Here is a 24,896-nt window from a genome sequence, read left to right as displayed (position 1 = left end):
CTGTGATGCCATGTTCTACTGCTACACTGCAGTGCCCTGCTATGTCCTGCTGTGCCTTGTAATGCCGCACAGCGTCCTGCTATGCCGAAAACTACTACAAAGAACTGCTACAGACTACTAATTTTTGTCTATTTTTGTTATTGCCACTCTTCATTCCAACCCCAACCGGCCCGTCAGACACCGCCTACTAAGAGCCTGGGTCTGACCGAGGTTTCTGCCTAAAAGGAAGTTTGTCCTAGCCACTGTCGCACTGTTACTTGCTCTGGAGGAGACTACTAGAACTGTTGGGTCCTTGTAAATTCTGGAGTGTGGTCTATCTGTATAGTGTCTTGAGATAACTCTTGTTATGAATTGATACTATAAATAAAATTGAATTGAATTGAATTGAAAAAGCCATCATCATCTGTTTTGAGTTGACGTTCACGCGGCAGAGAAAGGGTTAAGAGTCACATGGTAGCGGGTGGTATTATCAGCCCTAGGCTGTAAAAAAAAAAAAAGTGTATGTGCAGGAAAAAAAAAAACTTTAGGAGAACAAAGAAATCAGAGTCTATTTAAAGAGAAGTAGTCGTGTGACTCCCGGCTTTGCGCACAACTCACAGCTGCGCCAAACCAAGTCTGCCTGTGCACCACCAGTGCTCCCGACGGCGGTGAGGATGCGGACTTCTCTAGTCGTGAGCTGCTGCGTCTTCGCGCTACAATGCCTCCAGAGCACGCTTTGTCTTCCAGTGCGGGGCTCCAGCAGGTACAAAGTGGCACCGGTGAGTTTTTACCCCACACTTGTTGCAAACTCGAAACAGAAGAAGAAAGAAAGTTTAATGCAGAAGTTTGGAAAGTCTATCGATGTCGTGCTGCAGAATGAGTCGGTTTGGTTTAACCATGGGAAATGGTTTATTCCGTTGTGATTTAAAGGAACCTGCAGTGTTGACTTTCTTCAGTCTTTCTTCTGCTACGAGTGACTCTGCCACCCCCTAAACACACACACATGCTACACGTGCACACACACTCGTGCACAACAGTTTGCACTGATTTCTGCTATTATTCTCCATCGTTGAAGACACTAATTGTGCGTCGCTTTGGATGAAAGCGTTGGCTAAATGAGAGTGATGTAATGGCGCTAGATGGTTTTCTTGTGCAGACTTTGCATAAGAATGAGTCTGCTCCCAAGTAGGCTTAAAACAATCCACATGCGTGTATCAAGAGTACATAGCCTACTTCTAGGTTTGAGTTACCAAACGCTTTTCTTCAGCTACCTTGATGTGCCCTCAACCCCCCTCAACCCCCCCCCTCACACGCGCGCAAACGCCCTAACCTCGGACCAATGACAATTCTGTTGTAATTAACAAAATGGCTATTTTCACGCGCGCACAGGCGCTGACCTGTCACTGTAATTAGCCCTGGAGCTGCTCTTACTTTGAAGAAATCACTATCATCACTATTTATTTTGAGTGTGCTCAGCACCACTGGAAGCATTCATGACTTTGCAGGCAAAAACTGACGTCTTCTCCTCTTCGTGGCGTACATGCAGGGTGACAGCAGAGTGTTTTGGTTTTTCCTCAGTGCAGAGAGAGAGAGAGAGAGAGAGATAGAGAGCGAGAGAGAGATGAAAATAAAGGTTGCCGAGTTCCCCTGTCTCCAGGGCAGGAAGCAGTAATAACAGGTCTTAAAGGCATTTTGTCAACAAAACAATAAAAAAGAGGGGTCCTCCATATGGAGTAGCACGTGTTGCCCTTCTACAAATCACAGTTGTGTGTTTTGGAGGCTTATCTGAATTATTTCCATCTTGTTTATTTGTCTTATTTTGATCTGCTGTTGTTCTGCAAACCTCACCACAACTCATTATGTAAGATTTTACACTCTAATATTTCCTCCTAATATGTCCTTGTGTAGTGATTCTGGCTGCCGTCATATTTACAAAGCCTTGTTTACGTCCTCTCTTCTCCTGTTTCATATTTCCTGAAGTAAACACATAACCTCTATTTACAGAGTAGGCTGGTTTAGCGTGCATGCTTTTTCAAAGGAATGTCATGTTTACAGGTACACAGATAAATAAGGAATTTATCAAAACAAGCAGGCAGCTCAGATAAGCAGTCTCAGAGAGGAATGTAGTGGTTACTGAGAATAGTCCCGAAGCTCCAAAGAAGGGTGGAAGTGTTGATTTTTAGGTAGATACAATTGCAGCTTATTTTATGAGACTAATGTAATCGGTTTTGGTTTGTTCCCGAAGCATCAGCCAGTTGAGCTGTTTGTTGCAGAATTACACAGCTTTGGCCATTTTTCTTTCCAGAGAAATAAACACCACAACGTTGGTACACCAAGTCAGGGAAAAACATGTAGTCATATAATATGAAATGCATTGGTGAGTGTTGCACCCAGGGGTGTCGGACTGGGGGTGGAAATGGGACTGAGTATCCAGCGACCTCATATGAGGAGGGTTCAAATAGATTCTAGAATAAATAGGTGTGGATGCAGAGAGGGGCCCACACAGTGCCTTTCAACAGGGGCCAGAATTTTTTTTGCTACACCCCTGGTTAACCTAATCTCCAGTAAAGAGCCACACGTTTTTGTGGTAATGTCTAAAGTTACTACCATGGACCCTGTAACATGTTTGTGGAAAAAATGGCTTGGTTACCTTGTTTCAAAATAATGTGGTATAGAAAGCCTGCAGGAAAACTCAGTTCCATTTGTACCAGTTCCAGCTAAGCTACTTGACTCTGATTGGCTAACAGCTATCCAATGAAAGCCTGGCTATCAGCATCCTTTACCCAGCACAACTGAGCGAGCTCATGAATAGTAATGAGCTCACGTAACATGACGTCTGACTGACCAGCTTTTGCCGGTCAAATGCATTTCTGTGGCAGGGCACCTTTAAAGGTCTGAAGCTCTCTGACCCCCAGTCGGTGCCAAAGCAAAGTTCATCTGCTTGACCTTGCAAAATAGATGATGCTAGAAGCCTGGTGAGCAGGGCAAGTTAATAAACTGCTCTATCTAAGCTAAGGACTCCCTCTGGGGTCAGTTGAGAAAAAAATTTAAAAAAAAATGCGCCCAGAAAAGAAATCTGTTCCCTCGATTTAATAAACGTGAGCAAAGTTAGAAAGCTTTCACAGATTTGAACATCTGGGATCAATTACTCTATAGCAAAAGGATATTAAATCTTTTTTTATCAAAAACAAGCCGTCCTCAAACCTGGAGAAATAAGATTGGTCTCTAGTAGCAGCCTAAGTGCTTAGGGACCGTCTATAAACTACAACACCGACATAAAAATTGATTTCATTATTTAATAAGGTAGTGTCTCCAAACTTAATTTTTAACAGTAAGTGCTGTAGTACAACTAGGAGGACACAAGTTATAATTGAGGTAAGTTTGGAGACACTACCTTATTTAATCATTCTCCAGGCTGGAGGATGGCTCGTTTTGATAAAAATGTGTTTGTATCTCATTTCTAACCTTACTACGTTAGGAAAGATCAAAGCCATTTGTGATTTAACATACTTTTGCTATAGAGTTAGTGATCCCAGAAGTTTGAATTAGTATATATCTTTCTAACTTTGCTCACGTTTATAAAACCAAGAGCATGGATTATGAATCTGTGCATACAGTTTATAAAACCGAGGGTACAGATTTTTATTCTGTGTGCACGGTTTATTTCTTTTATCTTTCAGCTGACCCCAGGGGGGCTCCGTTGGTAGCCAACTGGAAGTCATCATCCTATGTTGTCAGGTTCCTTTTTGTAAGAGTTTGGTCAAGGACTATCTTCACACTACACAAAAATGCAAAAGAACAAAGGAAGATAGATGTTTCAAATGCAGTTTGAATGGAAAAAATCCATTCAGCCACTGTGGAGATTAATATCAATCAGTAGGCTATAAAGTGTAGGTGGATGGTTTCAATAACTGACATAACTGACTGTTAGTCCCCAACGTAGCTATTTCACTTCATTTTGAAGACTGACTGTATACTATGACAGTTTTCTAAAAATAGATTTTAAAAATTGCAATACACTGCCTTGCTGACAGTATCGCAATATATTGATTCAATCCTTTAACTGGTCACAAATGGTAGACATATGTACGGGGTGAGGAGGGGTTGCAAGTAGATTAATTTAAAAAAGCCATAAATATAATCTGACACAGTGAATGTCTCAACAGGCAAACATATTGTCTGGACTGATCCTGGCACAGCCATCCGTTAACATGTCCCCCTTGTATATTGCAAGCCCAGGTTTCCCACTACAAGTCCTAAGCCACCTGAACATTTTTTGAAAATGTATTTTTAAGACTTCTTTTCTGTCCATGATTCTGTTATCCAAAAACAATTGGGATCTACATTATTGTTGCCATCAGTCTGTGACTGGCCCCAGCCAGGCCATATACAAGAAGAAAAAAGGCACTCGCCACCGGGCTAAATAACTTTTCTGGGAGAAACCCCGACATGCTTCCTTTGTGTTGATTCATTAGCATCCACGCTGTGTTTTTGCATACTTGAAATACTTGTGCACAGTTTAATCCGCAGTAATCAGAAGCCAGGCAATTGTAGTGTCATGACATGTCTTTGTCGACAGTGTGATTATGTGTTGAGTTGAAAACCTGCTTTGTACACATGAAAAAGGACTTTTTTTTAGCAATACAATATCAGACATGTGTTGCACTTGTGATGACAACGTTGCAATGTCAGTGGGTCATCTCACTGGAAAGTCTAATCTGTAGTTTTGTCAATTTGTTCCCCCGTTGTTGACAAAAGGGTGAGCGATTACACAGGCCCGGACAGGCCGCAGTGTCTGTGGCATTCGGCACAGTGAGAATTACAAAATGCCTGTTTTCTCTCTGGAGTGAAGATGGGGAGCTAACAGCTAACTGTTTTTGTCAATAAACCCCAAGTCCCTTGGTTCTGCTTTCTGTTTTATCCCATGATGTCGATGTCTTCAGGCAAAGCGATTGGTTGGGGAACCGTGAGAGCAAAGGTGACATCAGAGCCGGGCCTCAGTTCCCATCGAGTAGATCTAGGTCACAGCTGCGCTGGGCTATGAGTGGTTGATAACCCACAACAGGGGGGGACGCAGTTAAAAGGCACATGCAAGTTTCTCTCATAAAGATAATCAGATGCTTTTGTTAGCAGGAGGAGCCCCCAGCCTCATTCTGAGTCCCTCGCTAACAAGTTGAGTGGAGGGGCGGCATCATGTTAGAGTAGTTACAGTTCTGGCGATTCTGCAGGTTGGATTCATTAAAAGTGCAAATCACTGAGTTTCTGGACTGGAAGAGTGTTTCAGTTTGCACCTTGATACATTCAACAAAGTGTGTCTCCATCTCTAGACCCAAACAAAGATGGCAACAGGAGGAGTTTGCATTTATCGGGTTTTCATCTTTGTCCATGAAAACGATAGAGGCAACCTTGAGAGTTCTTTACTGTAAATTAGTAGTAAATGGGATCAAGACTGGGGACATCCTCTTTCAATATAGCCAGCCAGCTAGCTATGTGGTAGCGTTCATGAAACAAAGCAACACAAAAACAGTATGATTAAGATGGACGCATTTGAAAAAGTTAACTGCTCCTAGCCAGTGTCCCTGGAAATTACGTCAGAGGAACATATATGCCACTCACAACTGATTGGTTAGGAAAAATCTCACAAACTGACTCTGTAATATTTATCCCCTGGAAAACATGAATGTCTGAACAAAATGTCAATCTTTTAACTAGTTGTTGAGATATTTCTAGACCAAAATTTACTGAATCAATTATAGCCTTTACACAGCAGGTTTGGCTCCAGAGAGGACATGAACTTGGAGCTGCAATTTATACAGTATACATTTTTTAAATCAACCCACATTCCCTAGAAAAACTGGAATCTATCCCTTTTCTGTGATGGACTCCAGACATCTCTGTCCATCTCTATCAAACCGATTAACGACCAAATTATGTCAAAGATGCTCAAAACCCCTCGAACAAAAGATACAAACAGCATGATTTGCCTGTGATCTAATACTCCCCCTGGAAATGTGCTATCATTAATAATTACAATCAACAGTGACATCCTAACAGAAGATCTGCAAGTCTCAGCAGAAGAGGCTTTTTGTGCCAGGAAAGATAAGAGATTTAAGCAGATGGTTTATCTCATCTTCCACTGCTGAATGTTTCTGATTTTCCGATAATATGTTGGATTAAGAGAGTAAGAAAGAAGATAACTAAGTATTTGTTGATGAAAAAATCAAATCTCCCCCCTTCCATCTAGCACAATAAATCCTGTCTCTCTGTAAGCAACTTCTGTCCCTGTTTTGTGCAATGAGAGCCCACCCTTCGAAATCAAGGCTTATCTGTCTCCTGATGTAAACACTTACTCATAGCTTACTTCCTATCATCCGGATTCACTGTTACTAGGTCAGATATCAAGTTGGTTATAAAGCTTCTGGCTCTAGCAATGAATGAATGCCCTTTAGTTTCTTGGAAACACTTAATAAACCTGTTTGAATTTTGCTATAAATGTAAATTAACCACCAGATCTTAGGATCTGGAGAAGGTTTTGGTCCAACTTTTGTAATTTCCTTGTTGGACGCACTTTACCTCAAACTACTTTTCTACTTCTGCTGCAGCTATATATTTCCTGCTTTCCTTATTCAAAACATATGGTGTGTGAATGAAATGCACTCTAGAGAGTGATGCCAATGCTGGTGTACAAGTTGGTGTATCTTCCTTTTGCACGATGGTTTTCCACAGAATGAATGTTGAACATACTTTTTTACAGGCATTGGACACACACACACACACACACACACACACACACACACACACACACAAGCCTACTTGTTTTGGACTTGTTTTAGGATTTGGACCTCATGGCATATGTTGTCACCACCAGACTTATCTTTTGAACAAACAAATTCTGATTAATTAAAAATAAAATGGAATTTTTTTCATGTTTTTGCCAAGTGTTAGATGAGAAGATTGATACCACTCGCATGTCTATATGCTAAAATGTGTGCATGCTAACTTAGCTTTTCAGTTTAGCTTAAGTAAGACTGAAAACAAAAGCCACTGTTTTACAGGAGGTTAATGCGCTGGACTATTTCTTGATTGGGACCAGTAACTTTGTTGAGCCTCTGTTGGAGATGAAATGCAAAACAAAGAGTCTATAACTAATTGTCAATAACTTCTAACTTCAGAAGTCTTACATTTTTTAAAAGCTAAATGTTTAGAGTTTGCCTTGTAACTTGTAGCAGGTGATGCCGTGACTCAGATGCTGAGGCAGAAGTGTTGTGGCTATGCATGCGTGTCCACGTGTAATTTCAGAGCAGACAATAGAAATCCTGGCAGGAGACTTTATGACGACGTTACAAAAATACCCTCGGGACAATTAGTCTGTCACTTTCTGCTGAGAGTGCAAGAAGCCGCTGATGAGACATACAACTCCCAAAGAGCCTGAAGGCCTCGTGAAGGCTTCTTCACGGTGGGAACATGTGAAGGAGTTTGTGATGATGGCAGCAATGCAGTGTGAGTGGGGGGCCACCCATTACAAGTTTGGACATATCTAGCTTCTGGTTACAGTGATGACAAGATGTGTGAGCAGCGTTGCAGGGGATCTGACAGTGGTATTCAGAGAGAAACATGTCTGTGCACGGTGCATCTCAACAGCGTCTGCAGTCTGACAACAAACCAACCACCATCACCCCCACCGGGTCACCGTGCTTTAGTTTGACAAGACCATGAAGCGAACTGCAAGAAGCCAGAGGCAGTCGGGACGTTTTGAGTGCAGGTTTGAAGGGATAGTTTAGGTCTTTTGAAGTGGGGTTGCTTGAGGTCCTTATCCATAGTCAGTGTATTAGCTACAGAAGATAGCCGTCGGCGGGCGCCCAGTTTGGAGAAGCACACAGTTAGGAGTAACCGTACTTAAGCTAAGCAATGTACTGCTGTGGACGGGGGCACCAGCTTACGTTTTTTAGCCACCTACAAAAAGGAATACCTAAAAAAAAATCAATATCAGTTTAAGGTTACTTTTATACAAAAGCCGTGTTGTCTGTTTTAACCGAACCCTGGAGCATTTTGTCCCGCCCTTCTGACGGGAAATGGAAGCCGTTATCTATGCTATCTTTAAAGCCACCAGACTCCTTTGACAAAAACAGTAATTTTACCTCACAGAGGAAGGGAGGTCTACCACTGCCTCAATCAGTTAGTAAGTTTGCTTTATTGTGGGACTTTTGGTGAATTTTTTGAGGACCACAATGGAAATAAGTCCTGGACTTTATGGTGTCTTTTTCCTTGACAGTATTTGATGTTTTTATTTCATGTGTAAGGCATTTTTGATACAATTAAATACATCTGATAAAATCAATCAGAGAATCCTAACTAACCATTATAAAACACCAATGTCACACAATAACACAATCAACCTAAGTATATTAAATGATAAGTTAACAATCTTTATTTAACAAGTAACATTGAATTGACCCCAGGAAGAAGGTTGGAAGCCAAAAAAAAACTTAATTTTTTGATTAAAGCTGCTCAATATAACAAGAAAATACACCAGATATTCTAGATGGAGCTAATGATCTTGTTTGGTTTGAACTTGAACTGTGATGTGGAATCCGGCACATCTAGGGCTTTACTTGGCTTTGGGGTCAGACAGGTCAACCAATCCATTTCACATATAGCCAGAGGGGGGGGGGGGGGGGACCACTTACCTCACTGACCACATTGTTCAAACCTGAAAGCTGACACTCCCTTCCCCTCACCTCACTGATTGGGATCAGACAGCAGACAACTGCGGTCTAAACTGTCTCGTTCTGGGACGGAGGTCGGCTTGGGACCAGGTCGAACCTGGGTCCTTAACAAAGACCACAGAGGCTGCTGAACACAAGGAACAGCTGTGGGCAAGACACTGTCCTCAACAGCCCACGGCATCAGTTGTTTCAGTGTCCAAAAACCTAAAATGATTAAATCCATTTGAACAAAAAGAAATTACAACATTACGACAAACCTTTTTTATCGATTTTTAAACTCCTACTACGTGACTTTTTCCCGCCTGCCTCTATGATGTGTAACATTAGACAGCCAATCACAAGCGTTAGCTTTTTGTAGAAACATGCTGCATACTTATTGGCTTACTGACCCTGATGAGTTTACTCCTTGAAAGACAAGGCCCTATTAAATGATTTTTAGGGAACTTTCACTACCAAATTGTAGGGGTGGGGGAAAAAATCAATACAGTATTGTATCGCAATTTCTACAGTGGCAATTCTGTGTTGATACACATTGAATCAAATACATATTGAACACATTGAATTCAATACATATTGAAGTGAAATTAACAAACAGAGAAATTTATCTTTTTAGATCAAACAGATGTTGACAAATATTCCTTTTGGGGACATCTTTTGAAATTGGGAAAAATTTGAAGTTGGAAAAAAAGGTCATAAATTGCAATATATCGCAGAATACTGCAATATGTTTAAAATTGCAATAATATTGGATCGTGACATAAGTATTGTGATGATATCGTATCGGGAGGCGTCTGGGGATTCCCACCCCTACTTAATTGACTCATGATTTGACTGTTTGTCTTTCCCGGGGGGTCTTCAACTCTCTTGTGTCTGAAGCGGCGTTTTTTTCAGATCTGCTAGCGTTGTGAGTGAACCGTTTCTATGGCCGAACAAACAATGAAAAGAGCGATGACTGCCAATAATTAAGAAAAACAAGTGAAGGTGAGATCCAAAAACACACCTGCTATTACCGCTCATGCCATCAGTGAAGATCTCCGGGATTGTTTTCCTAAAGCAGAAACATATGAAGAAAATGATTTTAAAGAATATTCAAATAAGCCTCGAAGAAATCCCCTCATGCGTATTTGATCAGTAATTGTTTATTGTAAACTCCTCAGGTCATTAAAACCCCCAGATTTCAACAAACAATACTGATGATGAACTCGGTGCCCTCAGTGAAAGCTACAGGCCTGTATAGGCTCACTCTCCCTGGGTAAATAAATGTGTGTTTTTTTAAAAGCAAACAAATAGTGACAAAATTCCATGCTAGTTGTCTTCCACCAGTTTTGTGTGCGCGTGTGTGTGGGGGGGAGGGGGTGTACTGTTTGTTCTGTGATCCAGACCCTTCAGTCACTGTGTTTCTGCAGGCAGGAGCACATTCCATGAATCCTGCTGGGTTTTGTTCCCCTTGACCTACAACAACGACGCAGAGTCCTGCAGAGCTGAGCGAGGCAGCCTCGTACAAAACACAACAGAAACATCACTGTGACTTTACAATTTTGATTTGATATTTTATGAATCTATTGTGAATTCAGTTTTGTTTTTTTATCTTTGGTTTAATGCAGATGTCTTCTTGTCAGGGCTGAAAAGTCTTGGTAACATTATATCTAATTCAAGTGCATTTTGCATCTTGTAAACATGAGGTTACATTAACTTAAAACTCCTTCATAAGATATTGCACCTCCGCTAAAGTTATGTTTTCGGTTTGGTTTTTCAGCAGGATTACGGTAAAACTGCTGGCCCAGCTTCTATGAAACTTGGTGGAAGGGTGAAGCATCTGCCAAGGAAGAACTCATGAATTTTGGAGTGAATCTGAATCACGGGGCTGATACATATAATTTTTCACTTCGTTTTTCTTTGGGCATCTTCCGCTTAAGACGTGAAAGGGGAGAGAGGGGGGAGGACGACATTCACCAAAAGGCCGCAGGTTGGAGTCGAACCCTGGCCCGCGGTGTTGAGGAGTAAACCTCTACATACAGTATGGGCTCCTGCTCTACCAACTGAGTTACCCAGGCGCCCTCACTTTTCACCTTTGTTAAGAGAGATAGGGCATGGCCATGTTAGAGATAGGGCCCTTCTTGTTTGGACTTGTTACCCTGAATCTTAAGGAATCTCTAATATTTGTACAATAATTTAGACCCTTGTACTATCTATGATCAATAATTCTGCGGCACAGCACTTTTCCAAACAAAGTTACAAAGGGCTTCACATGGTTGAACCAGGAACAAATAAAATAAAATCAGTTACAGCAACTTAATTAATTTAATAGAAATAAAATAACTAAAAGTAATAAAAGAAAAGCAAACATGACCGGAAAGGGATGAATAGTAACTTAAGTAGTCAGACAAATGTAGTGGAGTCTCTGACTTAGAGGGAACCAGCAAAGACTTGTGGAAATTGCACTTAAGAAAATGATCAATATCAGCAAAACTCTTTGCATGGTTACAGTACGTAAGAGAGAAGCTGTGGTAATAAACCTAGGATCTATCTGATGAGAGAAGTAATTAGTTTCATCTCAACACATTAAATTGATAGCGTCTTTTTTCCACTGGTTGTTCACATGGACGTATAAGAAGTAATTAGTTTCATCTCTTCACAATAATTTGATAGCGTCTTTTCCCACAGGTTGTTATGAGTAGCAGCGGAAAAGGAAATGCACGGAATTGCAATTGTGTGATAGAAGGAATCCACCCAACAGTAGATGTAGCACTGCAGATGTGGATTGGTTCAGCAGCTGGGTCAGATGACAAGCTCTGCTCTCTAATTTGCTTCAGTGGAAATGAGCAGAGCCATTTCCTCATGAGTGGGGGGGGGAGGTATTACGGATAATAGGACAACATGGGACTGACTGTCTTAAACTGGGGTAAACTACCTGGCTTGGTGGCATGGGCAATTTTAGACCCTTTTTAGGAGGCCTTAAAGGCATTTTTTGTGATCAATTTTTTTTAAATTTAGAAAAAATAATGATATGTAAACATAATATTCACGATGAGTAACAAACAACACGCTGGGACATAGGACCGCATCCCAGGGCCACAAAATCACAGGAAGGAAAAACAGGAGGGAAGGAGACAAAACAACAGGTGCAGAAACAGACAGACACAAAACAAGGGACCAGTCACACACTCAAACAAAAGAAATGCTACAGCATTGACCTTAGATTTTCTTATTTTCATACAGTGTCATGCCACACCAAAAACGATTAGATGACACAGCCTAAACTATTTCTAAAGTGAATTTTAATGAGCAAAAATGAACTTGCAATGATTCCCAAACACTGTTGTGTTTGCAGGTCTCTGAAAAGTTCCCCGACTTGAAGAAGAGGGGAAAGATTCCTCACGCTCAAGATCTAGTAAAGGAGATGACGAACACCTCTAACCTGTGGAACCGACCTCGCTGTGGCGTACCAGACTACCCCGCCCAGAAGGAGGTGCATTATCGGGGGCGACAGAGACGCTACTCTCTGTACGGAGGACGTTTGGAGAAGACAGACCTCACCTACAGGTACAGATACCCACATAATCAGCTGGTCACCACTGTGCAGGCTCCACAAGACTATTGGGGCAACGGCCAATATGTCCGGGGTTCCGATCTAGGCAGTAGATATCCAGATCCTCCTGGTTACACACGTCATTGTGTACAGTCCAAGTGGAGACTTTTTGTAGGTGTTTTAGGTCCAGAAAACATTTTGGCTAATCTCTATAAACAGATTTCTGTATACGAATGCTGACAACAACAACAAAAAATTATTTATGAAAAGCTAAATTGTTGTAAGACAGTAGACAATTGGTTGTAGGGTTGCATTTTGCTTCTTTTGCTCTCAAAAATGATTGGTCAATACTACAACTACAAACGGAAGCCAGATACCAATATCCTGTCCTGTTGCCTACAGATTCTGCATTCATGTGCATATATCTGTTTAAAGAGGTTAACATGGATGAGAATCCTAAAAGTACTCAGAATAATAATAAGTTTGAAAATCTACAGTTCCATGACAATTTCATCTGCAACAAAACTGTGATTTGGTAGAAAGCTCCAGCTTAAAAAGTGGCCCGCAACTTAATTGTTTTTGTTCACTCTCAATGCTGTCATAGCATCCTTTTTGGCTGTAGCAGGCAGCTGTTTTCAGAGATAAAACTGTAAAAAGCGACTGTATATTACCTGTTCAGCAGCAAACAGACACAGAGAGCTGGTGAACGTATTGGAGCAGGTGGAGACCAAAAATAGAGCTAAAAGAAAGGGTGAATACTGGACTTACATTTATCAGGTGGACACAAACACAAAGACTCCTGATGAATGTTTCTGTTGCTCTGCAATTGCTGGATGTACATGTTACCATGTAGTGCGGCTTCCAAAGTAAGTCATGTTACATTCAGTGTGCATACAATTGGGATAAACTACTTCTTAAAACATAGCGTCTTGAACTTTGACCCTCTTGCTCATATTTGATTGTGGGAAAGCACGCTGGCCTGAAAAATGCAGGATATGACCAGATGCACTTGGAACTCCTGGTATTTCTGGCATTCTACATTTGACATGCCATGTCTTTGGACACATAAAATATTTTCTGGCATACAAAATACTAGGAAAGTAAGCGTATTGGATCGCGGGCACCGTTTCTACAAAACTGCATTTTACTAAAGCAAAGTAAATGTTGACTATTCCGGCAGTATCAACTCAAATTTTAGACACATTGAATGATGAAATCAAGAAAAAAAACAATGTAACATGAGAGGCCTTATATAGTTGGCTACCTAGAAAATTAAGTCTTGAAATGTTTCTGACAAACTGGTGCTGGATTTCTTTCATCTGAGGCCTTGGCACCATTGAACGTCTGGCAGTCCTCTGCTGGCTGCTGCCTCTCTGTCTATGTCTCCTGGGGTCCCTTTCATTGTAGTCATTCTTTAACACAACAGTATATTAAGACAGACAGGGGGGTGGGAGCACCGACCGCCGACTAATAAGATTCTGCTTGATTGGACCAATAAAGCGCTCACAGTGACACCCGACAAAGGGAAGTGGATAACAAGGAGCCAGGCAACAATTGGCAAAGTCAAACAATACTTCTGCATGACCTGACAGGGCCGCCGTAGCTTCTGCGTCCTTCTTAATAACTAAAATATAAGTGTTGAAAGAGTGGAAGAGTGGAGCAACGCTAATGTGTCTCTCTGTTTTTATTTAGGATCAGCCGGTATTTTGAGCTTGTGAAGCAAGTTGTGGCACGATACTTGTTCTAACGGCTTAAACGGCTGTTAACGAAACAGAAAAGAAGCTCTCAGGTGGCTGGAACATGTTAAAGATTTGAGTTTGTTGTGGTACAATCGCAGGCGACCTTGTTTTTTGGTCTTATATATTTACGATTTAATTTGTCACATTTTCGTCTTATTTATTTTAATGCACTTTGTGTGTAGTTGTAAAATTAAAGAACATTGTCCACAAATCACACCAATGTGAACTTTGCACTGAGTAAACTCCTTATGGGCACAAATATTTGCACCGCACATACAACTTCTTTACACATAGATTTAAAGGAACAATGACATTTCTTTTATATGTCTTGGTTCTGCTTTTCCCCCTCCTACAAAACTTCATGTAAACAAAAGAGACAGCGGTTGAAATGCATACCAGTGGTAACTATTTCTCTAAATTAAGAACACATTTGCCATAAAACCTGTCCCTCTAGACCCATACATGCAGACAAAATAAGGAAGTAGCAGAGAATACTTGGGAAGGCGCTTAGGGTAAGGGGTAAGATAAAGTAAGTCAATATTGCGATTTTGATTTTATTTCATTAGGACCGATCCCCATTAGCTGATGCTAATTCATATTCATATTCATCAGCTTCTCTTCCTGGGATCCACACAAAACATAAAACATGACAACAGATAAGACATTTTCAGACAAAACAACCACATGAAAAAAAAAAGAAAAAAGTTTACCTATCAATAGTTTTACTCGCAAACATGAAGATAAAAAACTTTTAATAAAAAACAATTTATAAAAACACAATTTATTGTATTACAATAATGTGTGTGGCAGCCAATTGCCAAGGGGCCTACATAAACTGTCTCTTGGGGCCTTATGGCAGCAGGTAAGATGCTTAGTTAAGAGGATGGGTTGTGTGATTGTAGATCTGGATTGCCTTTTTGGTTGAGGATGTAGAGAAGAAGTCCTGGAGTTGAAGTTGTTTGTCTCAAGTGCTCTTGCTGGCCTGATTGACGTCAAGTTTCCAGTATCATCAGTATAAATTTGTTCTTCTTTTTTAATGGGAGTTTTCCATACCATGAAACAATGTTAAATGTGAGAACTCTCTGTTAATGTTTTGCTAGTCTCGCATTACCAGACCTTCCTCCACAGCCTTGCGGAAGAGGATCTGGCTAGTCCACACAGTATGTGGCGTGTCGTTAAACCAATCACAAATAGGTAGCATATGTCCTGCCTTTCTCCATTTGCCTCCTACACACAGCTCCTCAGTCTTGGTGACTTCCTACCATAAACTCTATACCTTTACATAGAGTTGGGCAATATATCGATATTGTGATATGAGACTAGATATCGTCTTAGATTTTGGATATCGTAATATGGTATATAAGTGTTGTCTTTTCCTGGTTTTAAAGGCTGCATTACATTACAATGATGTCATTTTCTGAACTTACCAGACTGTTGTAACTGTTCTATTATTTGCCTTTACCCACTTAGTCATTATCCTCTATCATCCACAATACGGAAGTCTCTGTACTACAATATTTTTGCAGTATCGATATTGAGGTATTTGGTCCTAAATCTCATTATATTTGATTTTCTATACCTTCACACTGATAAAATGTAAATATGTACACAGGGGAAGTCAGACTAGCTGATATTCAGGTAATCATGACACCCTTGAATACTACGTATTAAGTACAAGTAATGAAGTGTTTGAGTCCTGATGGTTTGTATTATTTTTCTCAGTTATCACACTGGGTGGTTTTATCTAAAAGGAAAAGAAGGGAGACAGTAATGTTGTGGTTTGTTAGCGAGCCTAAGGGCGTCAGGAACAGCACAGTTCAGTGCTGATGCAACTGCAGATATCAGATTAGAGGGAGGCATGCAAGGCTGGTGGTCCCTCTCTGCTACTAAACTATACATCCTGTGTGTGTGTGTGTGTGTGTGTGTGTGTGTGTGTGTGTGTGTGTCTGACACCTGCATTGATCTCCCGCAGGATTGTCCGGTTTCCCTGGCAGATAAGTGAGGAAAAGGTTCGACGTGTCTTTCGGGAAGCGTTGAAAATCTGGAGCGACGTCACCCCGCTCACCTTCACTGAGATCCACAGTGGGAAGGCCGATATCCGCATCGACTTCACAAGGTGGGAGGACTGAGACGGAGAAAATCTATGTCTCTTTTAACACATGAATAAAAAGGAGAAAGGAACATGTGCTATATGCGTAGATAAACAAAAGCAAATTATTGTAAAGGGAACTACTTTGTTTAAATAATTAATAACACGTATTGGATGCATTGCAATGAAATTCTGTTCACACATTCATGTTCTCCTCGGGAAGAATTGGAATAACTTTGGTGATCCTCAGTTCATCGAGTGCCATCATCAGGTTAAACTTTAACATTTTCCAATACTTTGGTTTTTGAAAGTTGGTATAATGTCTACCAAGTTCAGCAGAACAATTCTACATGGTTCACCCTTGACAGAAATGTCATCATGCTGGTGGCGCTAAAAAGTGTGTATGTAGGACACTAGTTATGAGGTTGTACCACCTAGGTCTTAAACAAACTTGTGTTTTTCATACACATCCATTCTTCGGCCGAGTCAAACTTTTTAACCCTTGTTTTGTCTTACCGTTGACCTGCAACCTTTGTGTTTTTCTAGGTCGAAATTTCAACATTTTGTTGTTCTTTTTCTACAATTTTCTTGATGTTTTTGTCAATTTCATTTTTTAATTTCTTTGTTGCCTCCTTTCCCATTTTTGGGTGTTTTTTTAATATGTTTTTGAACAAGTTTTTGTCACCTTTGGTAGGTAGGTTTTTGAGTTTTTTTTGCCATTTCTACTTTCTTTCTTTCATCTACTTTTAACAGGGCTGTTAAATCTATTTCTGAGTGTAGTTCCGGCAGAATCTGAGCAGTTTGAATCAGATTTTGTTACAAAGAACTTCAGAGAGACAAAAAGATAAACAACAAGAGATAGAGGAGCGAGAAAGGACAAACAGATACACTCCAGAGACACAAAACCGGTTTTATGGGGAACTATCGGGTTCATCTTTAAAATTACATCATTGCATGAATTTGCCACGAAAATAGTCACATTTTGGCAGAAATATCATCATTCATTACTGTTGTGAACTTTGACAATTTACTCTGACTAACAGCACAAACTCCCACATACACATCTCATTATCACATACACTTCTGTTCAAAAGTTTGGGAACACTGAGACATTTCAATTGCACTCCATTGTACAGAGAATACCAGCTGAGATCAGTTGTTTTTTAACCAGGGCAGCAGTTTTCAGATTACATTATGTGCCTACATAATTGCAAAAGGGTTCATCCAATTTTTTCTTTATTTTTGCCTACTGATTGAAGGTTAAAGGTGCCCTGCCACATTTATTTCATTACTTTGTGGAAAATATCTTAAGTGCTACCATGGACTACCATGTAAAAACTTTTGTGTAAAAAATGCCTTGATTACCTTGTTTCAAGCCATTCTAGCGTGGTATAGAAAGCCTGCAGGAAGACTCAGTTCGATTTGTGCCGGTTCTCATTAAAATTCTAGGCTAGGCAAAGCTGTTTGACTCTGATTGGCTAACAGCTATCCAATGAGAGCCTGGTTATTAGTATCCTGAACGCAACTGGGCGAGCTCATGAGCTCAGTTAACATGACGTCAGACTGTGGTAATTGGCCTGATTTCTCCTCTTATTTCTTTTCAGTGCCTAGAGCTGACAGAGGAGGTAGAAGTTCATTTTTCACATTCACAACATAACACAAAACACATATGGACCTAACACATTTCAAAAAATGCAAGTATAAACAGATTTGTGTGGCAGGGCCCCTTTTAAAGGAAAATGCATGAAGGAAGTGTTAAGATGTATTTTACACTCCTTAGTAATTTAATGAACTGTATTTTTATTTATCTACTGGGTTATACGTTTAACTCTATTGATAAACCTTTACTTAATTTTGTTGGTTTTTCAAGCTTTATTGAAGGGGTGACACTTTTACAATTAGTCAAATTAATCAAATCATTTGATTTAAAAATCCCAAATGACGAATATTCTCTAATTCCAGATTTAAAAATGCTAATATTTGCTGTGTTTTTTGGGTTGTTGATCGGAAAAAAAAGAGCAATTTCAACATGTAATCTTGGGTTATGGTAAATAATGATTCTCAGTGAGACTGTTCAATATTTGTTGTTGACATTCTTTTATCGTTCCTAAAGCCGATGGGGAAAAAAAGTTTGATTTACAAAGTTCATCACGCCATAAAGCCTTCAGAGTGCATCAGAGAGTGTTTGATTTACGGACCTGCAGGTACTGGCACGGAGACGACCTTCCCTTTGACGGCCCGGGTGGGATTCTCGCTCACGCCTTCTTCCCAAAAACACACCGACAGGGTGACGTTCACTTTGACTACGACGAGTCATGGACCCTCGGAAACCACATGGGTTAGTGTTTTGTCTGCGAGAAAGAGAAAACAGATTTTTTTTAGTTCAGACAGTTTTCGTTTTGACTATTTGACTTTTTATTGAGTCTTTTTAGAGTCAGTGTCAGTGGGGGTCCTTGTTGATGAGGCTTGATGTAGAGGGCTAACACGAATTTTACTCTGGTTTTGAGTTTCTCTCAGAAGACAGAGTTATAGACAAAGACAACAAAGAAGTCAAATAAATTGGACACATCTGTAAAATGAGACTTTATCAGGACATAGACAAGGAAACTGGCAGTGGTGGAAGACGTATTTAGATCCTTTACTTAAGTAAAAGTACCAATACCACACTGTAAAAATACTCTGTTACAAGTAAAAGTCCTGCAGTGAAATTGTTAATTAAGTAAAAATATGTAAGTATCATCAGGAAAATTACTTTAGGGGTATTAAAAGCAAAAGAACTGAATGCAGAAAAATCCTCACGTTTCAAACGATCCAAACAGTTCTGTTGAACAACTAAGGCTTTAATCATTTCAGCCGTACTTGTAGGCCTGTATATTGTTGGGTAGATTAATTTAAAATAGACCCTTGTATTGTATAAAGTCAAGATGTTTGCGTGTAAAAATACTTGTAATAGTAACGTGTAAAGTTTGTAAAGTACCTAAAGCTGTCAGATTACTTTAGTGTTGTAAAAAATATAATATTTGTCTCTGAAATGTGGAAGAAGAAAGCATGAAAGGAAAAAAACTCAAATACCTACCTCAATTTTGTACTTGAGTACAACACAGTAAATGTACTTAGATACATTCCACCAGTGGAAATGGGGATATGATTCAGCAGGGAGAGGAAGCAGCAAGGTACTTTTTGATGACTGTGTCACTATCGTCTCAGGTAACAAAGTACCATCCGTCTGCCACTTGAAGCAGGTCAAAACAAACTATTTTCAGACCCCATTTGAACCAGGTGTGGTTTTGCACGTCTGAGTCTTCTCTACCCGCCCCTGCAGGCACAGACCTGCTCCAGGTTGCTGCCCATGAGTTTGGGCACGTCCTGGGCCTGCAACACTCCAAGGGGCCGGGAGGCATCATGTCGGCATACTACTCCTTCTCCTATCCGCTGAGGCTGAGCTTGGATGACAAGCGAGGCATCCAGTACCTGTACGGAGATCATCCGCAAGTCCTGCCCACACCGCCGCCCCCGCCTCCGCCACCATCTAACCCAGAGACCAATGAGATCCTTCCGAATGTGAGTGGAGCTGATGCAACAGTAAAAGAACCAATTGTGGAGTGACACGCTAAAAAAAGAGCCAAAAATAACTGGTAATGTTATGTTATTAATGAGGCATACAGGCGCAGAGTGCATTAGTATGTCTGTAGAAACTTTGTCTTGTTCTTGTTATCAACCAAGCCCATGAAAAGACCAAGACTAACGATGGGTTAGTCCATTTTCAGTATTTTCTGACTTTTTGTCTGTGGCTCTCAGCTCTAAGCTCAGTGATTCCCACCGAAAATGTACATCCTTAAAATACCTCACAAATACTTTTTTTTCCTCTTTTTAGTCTTAGTGATTTCATAAAATAGCTGCTCACTGTAACAGGAGCAAATGTCAGTTTTGGGGGACTATTTTCAGCAGATTTGATGCTCTAGTCAGTAGGGGGGTGACGAGACGCTTACTCCACAAGACGAGACACATCACGAGATTGGGTTCACGAGACGAGACGAGATTTTTTTTTTTAAATTAAAGAAATCCTCGATGAAATATATGAATGGAAAATAGTTTTTTTATTCAACTGAAAAATCACAAAATGCAAAACAATTTAGGTGCATTTTGAAATCAACTATTAATGATGAATGTTATTTAACTTTTTTTTTAAAACTATTTTAATTCAAAATGTTGCCACACAAATGATTTAAAAGTTGCAGGGGGATCTTCAATAGTAATTTCACGCTCCATCACGCTGACATCACATCGCCTCACAAGACAACTTTTCACCTCAACGAGAAATCTCGTCACGTTTTAATCCCGCGAGATCTCGTAAAACGAGATCTTGTCACACCCTTACTAGTCAGTATTTCTGGCAGCTGGGTGGTGTATTTAGGATTGAGTCTAAATAATCGACAGTGTATGTTTGTTCGTGGTAATGAAGCTCACACCGTGCAACAGTGTGGCTCATTGGTGTGTTTTGAACAACAATGGAGCTCTATGACACAGAGGAAGATGGGAAACTTGTTTTTTTAATTTCATGGGATTTGTTGACATAAAGAAAAAAATATGAATTACAACCAGCATTCTCCCATAAGAGTCACTGGTTTCTGTGGTTATAACGCCACTTAAATAGAGTGAATATCTTTGCACCACATCATACAAGAACGTATTTTTCAACCACAGATGATTAATGAGGGTCAAAGACCAAAGTCTCATGGAAAAGGTTCCGCTTCAGATCATTTTCTCTTGTAAAACTTGTAACAGAGGATTTACACTGGACTTGGACTTTATTTTAGGATCCTTTTGAGACAATAAAACGTCTCCTTAACACACTGCATCCCACTGCAATAAAAATCCTTCTTGTGACAAACTTTACGCTTACGTGATCCGTCTCATCTTCAGCCCGACGCCTGCCAGACGGACTTTGATGCCGCGTCTATGATCCGAGGGGAGCTGTTCTTCTTTAAGTCGGGCTACGTTTGGCGGATCAGGGACGGGCATCTGGAGAGCGGTTACCCAGCGCTGGCATCCCGTCACTGGAGGGGGATTCCCGACAACATTGATGCCGCCTTTGAAGACAAGTCTGGGAATATTTGGTTCTTTCAAGGTGGGCAACGAGGGCGTTTGAGCTCTGCTGTTATGGGCTTTATGGTTCATGTGAGAGTATGATCATTAAGTATTATGCGCTCCTAGGCAAGTTTAAACTGGTGCAAAATGTAAATTAACACAGAGCTGTGAAATTATTGTAATTAACTCTTTCTGTGAGTATTTCCTTTAGATGTGGTTAAGGTGCAGTGCTATGTGCAGTGGTATTTGTTTCAACCAGATGTGGGTTGCATATTACCATCCTCACCTGAAGGCCAAAAAGTTTAATTTATGATCATTTGAGGACAGCTTAACTATATTTTTACCTCACAAGACCTAATGCTCTGAGATGCAGTCGGGCTTCAACCTCTGGCTTTCTGTTGTCTCCACTGAGCATCACTGCTGCTCCAACTGATCATTCTGAAAAAAGACATGAGCGAAAAAGAAATGGGGTGAAAACTTTATTGGAAACCAAAGATCTATGTTTGTTCAAACACAAGTTATGCCTGCTCTGTTTTGACGTGGAACAGATCATTTTATCACTGATGCATCTAAGTTTGCATTTAAAGATTCACTATGACTTTGTTTTAGCAGCAAAACCAGCTAACTCTTGTTTGTTATGAATAATGTATTAGATTGTGGAAATTTGTATTTCTGTAAAGTTCGGGGGAAAACAGCTGTCAAGGAACAGAACACAAGATCTCTGAAGCTGCATAGATCTGCCAACATCTGTAATCAGACTAGTGTTCGACTACCTTGGCTTAACATTTTCATGGAGGAAAAGGGAGCTACAGACAGTACAGTTTAGCAATTTTTTGAAACTAATTTTTGATTAAAGGTTTAGAGCTTAACTTTTTGGTATTATTGAACCTCTGTTACATTGCATGATCACGGAAGGCTTGTATCATGTGGATGCGGTAAGAGTTTTGTTGTCATTACTTGCAATTCCTCATGGGGGCAACAGAAAGTACGCACTATAGCTTTAAGCAACACAACAAACAGAAACTTACCAACAACAGTTGAATGTCGTCCATCGTTCACCCCCTCTCTCTCTCTCTCTCTCTCTCTCTCCCTCTCTCTCTCTCTGTCTGGGTAGGTGAGAATTACTGGGTGTTTGATGCTGAGATGCAAATCAGAGGGCCGGAGTCCATTAGGAGTTTGGGTCTGCCAGTGTCTGGGATCCAGGCGGCGCTGCGCTGGGGTGACGACCACGACTACAACACCTACTTCTTCAAGTCAGGCAGCTACTGGAGGTTCAGCGCTCGCGAGAACCGGGCTGAGTCGGTTTACCCGCGCAGCATGCAGGACTGGAGAGGCATCCCCGACGACGTGGACGCCGCTTTCAGGGACGTCTACGGTATGGTCCAAAATGAAAAACATAACAAGTCAACAAAGAGTTCCTATTTGTGGATTAGAAAGTTATAGTCTTGAATTGCCATTCTGGCTAGTCCACAGAGCATTCTGGGATGGGTGATAAACGTTCTCTCGTTTATTGGCATTTCTTTAAACCAATTAGCAACCTAGCTATCACAAGAATGAATTAAATCAATTCCAAATATTTGTTTAAATCCCTCCAATGAATGCGTCCCCAAAGTTAATGAACAGCAGTTTTCAGCATGACATTTTTCCAAATTAGGACAACTTTATCAAACTAGAGTTAAATAACAATAACAAAAAAATCTCTCCTAGTACTTCTGACAGCCTGTGCCAAAGTTGGAATTGAAATGTATTTCTCTAGTTCACTGATATTCAAATGTGTAATAATGAATTACCTTGTTAAACTCGTCGGTGATGTGGGCCATACATGCACAGACACGTGGAGACCCTAGTTCCTGCTTGAAACGTTTGAAAAATGAATGTAGTTGCAGAAGTGAGCTGCAAACATACATCAATACATCACTTAAAACTGTACAGTCAAACAATGTGAGATTGACTTGTAATAAATCAATGCAGCAAAAGCATTAACCAACACATATTTGTTGTACTTTTGGGTGTATTAAAAGGCTTTAAATGACTGAATGATATACCAAATATAAAAACCTAAAAGCTGTCATAGGTAGCACCAAGGACGCAACACGTTCACTTTCTGCACAGGCTTCTTCTAATCAAATCACCAACAAACAAGTGCATTCCTGACATTTTGAGATTTCTAAATTCCTACATTTGTATTCTCTCTGGAACACACAAAATATTTTGCAAGATCCCCTGAGATGGAGTATTTACAATCAGATCATACTGTGTTTTCTATCTTTCAGGCTACGCTCACTTCATCCGAGGACGACAGTACTGGAAATTCGATCCCGTTGGCATGAACTCTTTGGAGGGTTACCCTCGCTACGTCGGCATGGATTTTTTCGGCTGTAGAAATGTGTGAGTCTTTAACTATGGAGAATCACACAAACAGGATTTTTTTTTTTTGATGATGGAGACTTCTTGGAGCAGAGACGTTTGTGTGTTCATCCAGGGGATTCAAGAGGGAGGAGACGATCCCCCTTAATCTGTTAATGTTTTACTCCATTTATTGAATTACACCTTCTCAGGAAAACCAAGTTATGTTTTCTCAGACTTGGCACTTCCTGTGCAGCGAAACTCATATTTATTTTTGCAATTATTTGTCACCATCAGGCTGAGATCTGGGCCCTGTAGTAATGACGTGAGGTGCTGCATCCTTCTAACTTCCTGTATTTGAGCCTAAAATTTGAGATTTTCCACTTGTTTTGGTTTGCAGACAGAACCAGCACAGACTGTAGAGGATGTTTTCCATTTCAACTCTCTGGTCCTCAAGTGTTTGAATGGTGACATCAAACTTTAAGCTGCAGAAGGTAGATTTGAACATTTGTTTCAGCGGGTTAACTTTAGTTTTAATTCTGTAACTTCACACCTAGAAATCATTCAACATTGAGGCCGTCAATTTTTAAGGATGTGACTTATGCGGTTAATTTTCCTGCCAGCCTCACCCAAACTGACCATGAACCAGAACATATTAACAAAGGTTACATCACTTTTAGGACACAGTTGTAACTTTGACCGAGCATGATGACTCAGCTTTTGATGTATTTGGTGTTTAATGTCCTGAAGTGAGTCTCTCAGGTAGCACGCACTCTCATGCTCTTTAGTCACGTTTACATTAAAATATGATGCAAATGTTCACCAAATTTCCAGAGAATTGGCAAAAAAAGCAAACAAACACTCGATATTCTGAGTTGAGTGATTAGAGATAAACAGTCGCATTGGTTCTCTAGTCTGGTGCCATTAAACCTTTGCAGGAGAAGCGGAAACAATAGATAACCATGTGGGAAACATGGTGGAAATATAACAATTATGTATATTTCATGTATGAATGTGAGGGAGTTTACAGGCACAGCTGTGATGATTTTAGCTCTTCAGTGGATGTTTAAGTAACGCATCATGTATGCTATAAGTTCTTCAAAAAGTCTGTTTCCATTGCACTTCAAGTTTTTTTAAATACTTTTTCATATACATACATCAACTTTTCCACCTCAGCCAAGCGTAAATGTTGCTATATTTTGACATTGAAGAAGCTGTTGACCACTCACCAGTCTGCAGGGCCTCTGTGGTGTTTAAAAAAAAAGCTTCAGAGCGCCATCTAGAGTTCAGCGGAAGAAGTGACATATTTCCTCACATTTTGTGTCTCTCATGGGTCCTGCTTGATGAAGGCACTGCTTGTTTATAACATAACATGGTGCTATAACATAACATGGTGCTCT

The 24,896-nt window shown here is 40.4% G+C and overlaps 1 protein-coding gene across 1 annotated transcript; it reads left to right on the top strand.

The window, feature by feature from the left end:
• The first annotated feature begins 497 nt into the window (after nucleotides 1–497).
• mmp11a (matrix metallopeptidase 11a) lies at nucleotides 498–24,340 on the top strand. The gene is made up of 8 exons (XM_034872900.1): nucleotides 498–758; nucleotides 12,037–12,248; nucleotides 15,946–16,089; nucleotides 18,267–18,400; nucleotides 19,385–19,623; nucleotides 20,986–21,190; nucleotides 22,265–22,525; nucleotides 23,424–24,340. The coding sequence occupies exons 1-8, from the start codon at nucleotides 654–656 to the stop codon at nucleotides 23,540–23,542; spliced, it is 1,419 nt and encodes a 472-aa protein (XP_034728791.1). The 5' UTR covers nucleotides 498–653; the 3' UTR covers nucleotides 23,543–24,340.
• The last annotated feature ends 556 nt before the right edge of the window (nucleotides 24,341–24,896 follow it).

The sequence above is a fragment of the Etheostoma cragini genome, chromosome 5, assembly GCF_013103735.1.
Source record: "Etheostoma cragini isolate CJK2018 chromosome 5, CSU_Ecrag_1.0, whole genome shotgun sequence".
Classification (NCBI taxonomy): domain Eukaryota; kingdom Metazoa; phylum Chordata; class Actinopteri; order Perciformes; family Percidae; genus Etheostoma; species Etheostoma cragini.
This window is presented reverse-complemented; position numbering and strand designations above follow the sequence as displayed.